The 10,160-nt window shown below is 43.0% G+C and overlaps 1 protein-coding gene across 1 annotated transcript; it reads right to left on the bottom strand.

Annotated features, from left to right (window-relative positions):
• Nucleotides 1–600: 600 nt before the first annotated feature.
• On the bottom strand, nucleotides 601–1,748 carry LOC106818628. The gene is made up of 2 exons (XM_014823319.1): nucleotides 770–1,748; nucleotides 601–647 (listed from the first exon to the last, which is right to left on the bottom strand). The coding sequence occupies exons 1-2, from the start codon at nucleotides 1,746–1,748 to the stop codon at nucleotides 601–603; spliced, it is 1,026 nt and encodes a 341-aa protein (XP_014678805.1).
• Between the last annotated feature and the right edge of the window lie 8,412 nt (nucleotides 1,749–10,160).

Raw genomic sequence — 10,160 nt, 5'->3', positions numbered from 1 at the left:
CCATAAATAATCTGCCCCTATCAAGACATCTATCTCCAGCTGTCCTTTTCCTTTGAAACCACCGAAAACCAAAGATTTCTCAAGTGCGGGTAATCCTTCTTCACAATCTCAATATGTTCATTTTGAATATGAGAAATATTTGGCACTACATACGCGTCTACTCGCGTAACCTTCCCGCCTGTCAAGGCTGTTATATCTACCTTAACTACATCTCTTAAACTAGTTTCTTTTGATTCCACACCGAATGTTTTTATTCCGAGCCACTCTTTTCTAATTACTTCTAGCTCATATCTACGAGCCGCCTTAATCGTGACAAATGATTTATGACTACCCGAGTCAAATAGCAATCTAATCTTTCCCTGCCCTTTCTCGTTAACCTTTCCGAGGGCAGTTTGTAAAGCCACGCGATCCCCCGTCTCGACATGCATACTTGACGGCCCACGTGTTACCGTACTCGGCTCCGATTCCCGCTCCCTTCTATTATACCTGGGCATTTCTCCCGCACACAACGACGTATGATGCCACCCCCCACAACGTTTACACTTTACTACAACTGGACAATCTCGCGCGCGATGCCCTTTCCTTATACACTTGTAACATCTAGCATATCTGCGCAGGAGCTCTTTTCTTTCCTTTACACCCGTGACCTTAAAACAATTTTCATGGGCATGCTCTCCCATACAAAATGCACATGTCTTTTCTCTGTCTCGTCCCATGAACAATGCGCTTGCTGTCGAGGGAAGCTGTCCCCATCGTTGATTCACTCTACTCGGTCGGTCCGCCTGGCTCATTCTCTGTGGTGGCTGCACCTGATGTTCCTCTCGCAGACCTACTTCTGTGCTTAAGGCATCGAGCAGATCTTTCATTGTCCAGTCCAGATATTCCCTTCCCCGTGTAACGGTGAGTCTTAACGGCACCGGTATCTTCTCCATGATCGCGGGCACAACTATACTCGAATATGTTTCTTCCGGGAGGCCCAACGCCTTCAATCCTCTATAGTGCGTTTCGACTGTATCGCACAAGCCTCTCAGCCGCACGGTATCTCTCTCACTGAATACCGGTGCAATGTTCAGGAGTTCGTTCACGTGCGCTCGTTGTATGATATTCTTCTTCCCATATCGTTCCTTCAACAGTTCTACTGCAGCTTGATAATTCGCGCTAGTTAATGCGAACCCCGCAATCGCAGATTTCGCGGGTTCTTCCACCAGTCCTCGCAAATATGTGAATTTATCCACATCTGACAAGCATTCATTTCCATGAATGGCGCTCTCGTAACAGTCCCAAAATCCTTGCCATTCGTGTACTTTTCCGTTGAACTTCCTTACCTCTAGCTTAGGTAATTTAGGCCTCACTGCCCTTGCCGACGATACTGGGCGCAACTCCGATACTGGCTGCTCTGTTGCTCCTTGTTCCTCTCGCTCATTTGGAACCAGCTGCCATCCATGTATCCTTGAAATCATGTCTTGCACTTCTACTCTGAACGTGCCAGCTTCTTCCACTTCTACTTCTATATCCATGTCTTCTTTCTCACTCATTATCTCCAAGATCTCTTCGTCTAATCTCTGTACGGTAGCAAGCTTTTCTGTCAGCATTGCTTTATGTTGTGTTAACCTTCTCTCACTGTCACTAGGCATACTAGTACTAGTAGTAGTACTCTCCGCCATCCAAGTGCTGACTCTTGTCATGACTTTCTTGTCATAAGCTCTATGCCCTCCTCTCATCCTCTTCTTCTTCAATAGTTCTTCCATTGCGACAATGTATTGTTCACTCAGTTGCCGACGATCTGTCTATTCGGTCTAACTCTTCGGTCTAACAATCCGATCTAACAATCACCAATCTTAATCTCGCCTGTGCCGGTTCCATCATCTATGTTCTATCGCACACTCTTTCATTGATACTGAACAGTAAACACTCTAAATATATATATATCACTTGCTTTATTTGGTATACACACTCCGTACAATCTGAGTCACTCTACTTTCCTTGCATTAACACTCCCTACAACCTTCTCCGTCAACACTCGTTTCCAATCTCCCTTCCCTATCTTGCATTCCCCGTACCACTCTCTCTCCGTCGCGAACCCCGACCCCACACACGTACAATGTAGCAATTACCATAAACATCTATAAAAAGTCACTCCGCCCTACACGTCATTGCTCTCCCGCCGGCGCCGCCGCGCCGAACTCATTCTCCGAGATTACACATCACTTATCTACACATTCACAATCTACATATCATCAAAAGTACATATTCATACAATTATACATGATGCTATATACGTTTACATGATATTTCCCAACAATAATGCACTTGGTTTGAATGTTGATAAAAGTGCGCGTTATGATGTTGGACGACGCTCTCATTAAATTAGGAATTTAACCGGTTCTTTCAATCCTGTACGATTTCAACATAAGTTACTGTCTTTTTAATGTGAGCTGCCTTCGGTGCGAAAATCATTCAATCAATCGTTCTTATTAATTAAAGTTACTAATTAACGTTGAAGTTCTTCGATTAGTTTTGAATTCAAGTTTATAATAAACGTTATTAAAAGTTAGCTCAATTTGTGTTTCATCACAATATACTTTTTTCCAAATTTCTTTATTGGATCAATATATTGATGTAAATAGTTGTTACAAGATGCCAATAAAGCCATTATTATATTATTTCTCTTGTATGTCTAGATCTAAAAGGCGGCTGATCAAAATGGGACAAAATTAATCAGTGTTTCCGCATGAGGAGTCTTTTGCTGAATGTTCTTCAGACTGTATTTGTGAGCGAATCCGTTGCGTTATCGATAAAATCCAGCTGGGTCTTCCTTTTCGTGATTTGACCCCCAAATTACGAAAATGAAGACCCTCATCAAACTGCAAAAATACCATATTTTATACGTCAGGGCACTATCATGTTGTATTCGTCTCAATAACATTGGAGTAAACCAATCGAATTAAATCATCGAATTGAATCACAAACAAAGCCGGTCAGCCATTTATTCAGCAAGCCACCATCGCGCATGCGTCACCGGATATTACATACAAATAATATAGAGGGAGCTATCATCCAGACACTACAATCCCTCCCTTTTTTAAACTCTTGTTACCATGAACATGCAACTCCTATTTGCGTCCTCACTTGACAAAAAACCTTTACAGCTTTAAATCATTAACGTCTTTCATAACTATGCAGTACCGTTTCCTTACAGTAACTCTAAGCAATATTAACTATGAAAATGCATCGATAATGCAAACAGTTTGATATTAAACGTATCATTTTCCAGTCACATGTAAAAATCACATGAATATCAATACTGCATATAAAAAGAAGTCTACCGTCTTTCACATCTTCAAACTAACCCCTAGACACTAACAGTGGTACCATTCCTCAATACACTCATTTACTTCTACATGTCAAAATCTCTAAATCGAGCTGGCATAGACTTTGCCCTTACAGGTCGCGGAGAATAGGGCACTACTGAACGCGATTCCTCCGGAATTATGACATCGTGCGCGTCACTAACATCACACCCTGCCCTAACATCACCCTCGATATCTCGCGATTCTGTGTCAAGGTCATTCAGATCAAAACCCATTTCTAAGTCTCCGCTAGAATCTCCGTTCACCTGCTCGCGCACATTACTGCCACTATAGGTTCGTTCACGATATTTCTTTAGATGAGTTACATTCCGTTTGTATTGTACTCCATTGTGTTCAACTACAACCGAATTTCCTGTTTTGGCAACTACTCTACAAGGTTCTGCGTGAAATGTAGGAGTAAGTTTTTCTTTTCGGTCGCATTTTAGTAACACCTTATCGCCTGGCAAAATGTCATTATCACACGCATTTCTTTTCGCGTCCGCATATCTCTTCCCTCGTCCTTTCTGCTCACGGTCACGATCTACGATCTCAAGATCTTCCCGCGAATCCTCGATGCCTGAGATACGTGTACAGAGTTTTTTCCGGAACATCAGTTCTGCAGGACTCACTCCTGTGGTAGTATGTGGTGTAGTTCGATACATCATGAGGAAGGTATCAAGTTCCTCTCGCCAGTCCTTCTTTTCAATCTGAGCGATTCGGATTCTCTTTAACAATGTTCGATTCTGTCGCTCTACCTCTCCGTTCGCCTGAGGCCAAAGAGGGGTAACTCTACGATGCTCAATGCCTTCGGCTTCTAGAAAGTCCTTAAACTGTGAACTGATAAATTGTGGTCCATTGTCAGTCGTAATACTAACTGGCTTGCCATGTGTAAGAAACATCTTCTTCAGACTTTTAACAATATTGTCTGCTGTTGTCGTTCGCAGGATCTCTACCTCGAAATATCTGCTGTAGTAGTCGACGGCAACAAACAAACAGTCTCCAGATGGCAATGACATAAGATCCGCTGAAATGCTTTGCCACGGTCCCGTAGGCAGTTCAGTCGGTGTCATCTTCTCTGGTGCTTGTGGTGTTCCTACCATCTGACAAGCATGACACGTTTTAACAAAGTTCTCGACATCTTTGTCAATTCCGATCCACCATACTTTGGAACGAAGCCTCCTCTTCATACACACAATTCGGGATCCACCTCCATGACCAATTCAAGTATTGTCTCACGCAGTCGTTTTGGTGACCACTAAAACAACTAGTTCCTCTCAAACACATATCGCGTGCTTTCCTATTATTGCACAGTTCATCTTAACTGATAGGAGACCCGTATTGATTTATTTTTCTGCGCAACTGATGTTCGAATACAGTTACGAACTTCCATGAGTTCCTTATCATCAGCAATGCTTCCTCTAGCCCTCTCGGGTAAACAGAGCTTTAGGTGTTGGTGCATTGTAGCAACAAACTATGTAGTTCCTTACACGAGTCAGCAGAACAATTGTTCTCGCCGCAGGGTTGTCTCCCCTTAGACTGGGTATCAAGCGGCTGACAAACATCTGCAATGTTTTGTTACCGGGGAAATCCATTTCATGGGTAAACCGATATCGATGCAGTCGAAGCACCCAATCTGTGTATTCTTGCGCGCTCGGCACTTGTCCGCGAAGATTTGTCCGGAATATATACACTCAGAGTGGTTTTGGTCCCGTCAACAGTAGAAATTCTGTCCCATATCAAATACATATGAAGACGCTCACATGCCCACACAATACCTAATGCTTCTTTCTCTGTCTGAGAGTATCTCCTTTCGGTATCTGTCAAACTCCTACTAATGTAGCAGATAACCCGATCTTCTCCCATGTGTTCTTGGACAAGCACAGCGCCAAGTCCTACAGGACTAGCATCAGTGATGAGCTTAGTAACAGCATTCTTGTTGAAATAACCAAGTGTATCTGTACTGGCTAGTCTGTGCTTCAACTCGTTGAATGAGTCTTCGTGTTCCTTGTTCCACACAAATGGTTCTCCCTTCCTTGTCAATCGACGTAATGGCTCTGCAACTGTAGCCAAATAAGGTATAAATCTCGAACTGTAGTTTACTAATCCTAGGAAGCTTCTCACTTCTGTAGCAGATTCTGGCTGTCTCGCCTCATCAACTGCTTGAACTTTTACCTTGTCGGGGCCTATTCCCCTCGCAGACAGCAAATGCCCCATGAATACTAGTTCCGACATGCGAAATTTGCATTTGTCTCTATTTAACGTTAGTCCCGTTTCCTGGATCAGTTTCAAAAGATTCTCCAGTCTCCTGTCATGCTCCTCCACAGACGATCCGTGCACTATTATGTCATCAAATATGTTTCGAACCCCTTCACAACTCTGGAGGGTTTGTTGTATTACACGTTGGTACATCTCGGGAGCACAGGAAATTCCGAACATGAGACGCTTGTAACGATACAGTCCTTTATGCGTGACAAATGTTGTGATCGGACGTGACGACTCTGAAAGTTCAATCTGATGAAACGCCCACTTTATGTCCAGTTTACTGAAAACGGTGCTCTGATTCAAATCATACAGGATTTCCTCTACAGTAGGAATTGGATGTCTCTCCCTGATAATCGCAGCATTAGCTCTCCTCATATCAACACATAGTCTGATATCCTTGTCCCCCTTAGGGACAACAACTACAGGAGACACCCATGGGGTGGGACCTTCAGCCTTCTCTATAACATCAAGGTCCTCCAACTCTTGAAGTTTCGTCTCAACTTTGTCTCTCAAGCTAAATGTGATTCTCCGCAGTGGCTGTGCTACTGGTTGCACTGTACAGTCAAGAGGAATCTCGAGTTGATAATCTTTCAACTTGCCTAGACCCTCAAAACATGTTTGATATCTATCAAACAGCTCAGTATCATCTTGTACTGCGTTTACAACAGATGCATTAATGCCAATTTTTAGCACACCCAGATCAACAGCAGTTTTCCTTCCCAGCAATGCTTGACCTTTCCCTTTTACAACCACAACCTCTCCTTGAACTCGGCTGTTTCCTATAGCCATGTCTGTTGTGAAGCATCCAAGCACTTGCATTGGTGCAGCACTTCCGTATGCAAACAATTGTTTGTCCACTTTCCGTGATGTACATTTTACATGGTTTTGTTTTAGCTCACTCCATAATGTCTCATCAATCACATTACAGCTAGAACCAGAGTCAATAATCATCGGAATATTCACCACTCCGCCCACATCAACATGTACAGAGGTTTGTTTACCATCGTCCCATAGTGAAAAAGCATATTCACTGTTACCGTGTGCAACATGATCACGTGATTCCTCCAGCATACATACTTTCTCCTTAGGCCTAGGTGATTTCCATCTACCTTTGTTCTCAGAACGCCGTTGTGTAGACTGCACGTCTTTGCTCTTGCAGCATTTACTTAAATGTCCAATCTTGTGACACTTGTAGCACTCCTTGTCTCTCGCAGGACAGTTGGGCGAATTCTGATAGTGTGTCGCCGCTCCACAACGAAAACAATTTCTGTTTCCGGACGATCTGTCAGAATCATACCGACGTTTGTCAACATCAGGTCGACTTCCGAATCCGGTCAGCCATTTATTCAGCAAGCCACCATCGCGCATGCGTCACCGGATATTACATACAAATAATATAGAGGGAGCTATCATCCAGACACTACATATCAGACTCTTCCTAAATTTTGTGGTACTAATGGCCTGGTTGAGGGGGTCTTTGTTTTCGAGGTCTTCGTTTTCGTAACACTCGTAGAGAGATATGGATTGCACGACCCGACGTCACAGGTGGCAGCCAGGACAGTTAGAAAGGGAGCGACCCATGACCAGCGGCCCTCCGGACACGTGTCCGTATTTGTATATTGAAGGAGCAGCGGAGATACGGAGCGACTTGAAATCTTAGAAGAAGAATTTAGAGTCTTTTCCTCATGCGGGTACCGTATTTGAATTTAAAAAAAACCCGTAAGCAAAGAAGGACGTTCCATCGCCATCTTGGCGCAAGCTAAAACGTCCCATTATTAGATTTCTAGTCCACCATAGCGTTTACACTTTACGGTCGCTAGCTTTTAGCGACAAACGTATGACTAAGCGAAAGGAACAAGATACTCCCCGGGAGTGAGGCCAAACCCCCGGAACACGCCCCACATTACCGTAAGTGTCGCCATATAGTGACATAAATCCCCCATGCGCGTCCCAGGGTCAGAGAGGGTCCTCGCAATAGTTATCATCGTGAAAAGTCGTGTTTTCGTGTGCTCCCGGCATTCATCTAGTCTGTGTAGTGACTTTCTGATTTGCTAGAATAAACCTATAGTCCGTTCACCAAAATCACTTGTTTGTATCTACTGTGTGACACTGATAGTCTACTCATTAAAGCTCACATCTCGCAATCCGCAAGAAAAACATTGATACCAACCGGGCAGAACCTAGTAAACCATACACACATCGCAAGGTACAACAACGAACGCTATACAACGAACACGAGCCGATAGCGCGCAGTGTATCATTTGGCGCAGTGACCAGGGTATCATTTGATCTCACATCACTTGATACAGAACGTCGGGTGAGGATATTCATCTGACACTGATCATCGAACAACACCGAACACCGATATTATTTAATGCCCTGTGAGAAGGAGCGAAGTAGCATACGTACAGGGCATTACGCATATAGAACGAACGTCCTATGTGACGATACGCTGGATTGCTTTTGGTTTGGTTATTTCATTTGTGCTCAATATAATATTTGTTTGCTATATAATTTTGTTTAACCTTATTTTTTGACATTTCAACGCTGACATTTCAACATGACATTTCAACATATGTGATGTTTGAGTCCACACTGCACGCGCCTGCGAATGAAATAAACATGTAGTAAACTGAAAGCTAAACGATGAAATCTACATGTAGGTTACTATTCTAGTAAGTACGATATGATTATTTTTTATGTAATTCTATGCATAGCCATAAAGTGATTAATATATATGGATGATTTTCTGTATTTGTATGTAGTATACTAGTAGGTATGCACTACACGCGTTAGCTATAAGCGCATATACGCTCTCCTATGACACTATTGTCATAGAAATATTCTGTATGTTTCCTATGACAATATTGTGCGAGTCAACTTCGTTCCGCTTTACAGCTGAAATTCACTGCTTGCGTTCATAATAGCGCCTCTAATAACTCCTATGACTGCGAACAACACACTTACACAATGATTTGGTCCATAGCGAGATTCTATTCTATTAACAATTAGCTGTTCAATAGAAGATGCGTTAGAGTGCAGTATGTCGTATTTATCACAGATGCTAGCATGAACGGCTGATACTTCGGATGTCTTCGATTGCTGCTCTCGATTTCGGTCATGCCTGGCCACTTCAAGAATGTTAATATAACTACGCACGCTGACATTTCTTCACCGCTTAATTTTTAGGTTTTTTTTGTTTTTTTTTTTTTTTTGTGAGAAACGAATGCTGCGCGAGAGAATGATGTTCATTAAGTAATCTGTGATATTGCACTTCTATACAAGTTATATTATGTAAGTAGGTCTTCAGAGATTGGCAAGCAATATTATCAGGAGTGAACAATAGAGATGTTATTTAATAACAGAGACATTATGTTATTCTGCTCTCTAGCCGTATATTGTTCGTTTGGATTACAGACGTCGCGAATGAAGCGTTCGTTAGCATAAAACCATCGTATAAACAGCCCCTAGTTCCAGTATAAAATCTCCAAAGTATGTTCCTGCATTAGATCCCACTAAAACTGAGACCATATTCAGAGCAACGATAACAAGAACAGCTGCAGTAGCACCGCCGCAAACAGCAGCAACATCAATACCGCCTCCACCACCAGCAGCAGCAGCAACAGCAGCAACAGCAACAACATCAGCAACATCAACACTACCACCAGCAGTAGCAGCAGCAGCAGCAACAGCAACAACGTCAACACCACCACCAGCAGCAGCACCATCAACACTACCACCACCAGCAGCAGCAGCATATTATTTTATCACATATAACATTCACGAATCGAATGCTTCGATTCACGGATCGAAGGGTTCGATCCGTGAATCGAAGCATTCGATCCGTGAATCGAGCATTCAATTTGTGAATCGAAGCATTTGATCCGTGATCAAAGCATTCAATCCGTGAATCGAATCATTCGATACGTGAGTTCAAGCATTCGATCCGTGAATGTTATATGTGATAAAATCTACCATAAAACAAAAAATCGAATTATGAAACAAAAATCATGCCATACTCCGCACACGCTGTTCAATCTTCCACACGTGGAAGAAAATATCAAACACGTGTGATATTTTCCCCACAACGCAGATTTTGCATCCGCGCACGCTTTTCAACTTGCTGCGCCATCGTCTACGTTTGGACGATGGCGCAGCAAGTTCCACAGCATGTGCGGAGGCGGGGGGCTTACTATATTCGTGATCAAATGTGCACGTAGCAAATTATTGTTCATGATGTCGCTCGGCATGCCTCGTCCGGTTCATATCACAGCGTGAGCTCAGCAATATAGGAGAGGGTGGACAATATCTCATTACCTATAATACGATGTTGATGAAATGAATAATTCTGAAAAAATTCCAGAAACTTTCCTAATTACACTAGACTAGGTTTCCAGGCACCGCAGGGGCTACGCGGATAGAGCTAACACCATAATATAGGGGAGGGTGGACAACCGGGAGGACATTTTGACTACTGGGCCTAACGACCGGAGATCCGATGAAAACTGTGTAACGCGCTGCTCAATGCACGCACCGTATATATATATA

The sequence above is a fragment of the Priapulus caudatus genome, unplaced genomic scaffold (genome assembly GCF_000485595.1).
Source record: "Priapulus caudatus unplaced genomic scaffold, Priapulus_caudatus-5.0.1 Scaffold2389, whole genome shotgun sequence".
NCBI lineage: Eukaryota > Metazoa > Priapulida > Priapulimorpha > Priapulimorphida > Priapulidae > Priapulus > Priapulus caudatus.
This window is presented reverse-complemented; position numbering and strand designations above follow the sequence as displayed.

What these genes read in the sequence shown, in the direction of transcription:
- LOC106818628 (XM_014823319.1), bottom strand. Translation starts at nt 1,748, where the DNA reads ATGGAAGAACTATTGAAGAAGAAGAGGATGAGAGGAGGGCATAGAGCT. An exon ending in GAGCCAGGCGGACCGACCGA is followed by an intron (nt 648 to 769) that starts GTAGAGTGAATC and finishes AATTGTTTTAAG; the next exon opens with GTCACGGGTGTAAAGGAAAG.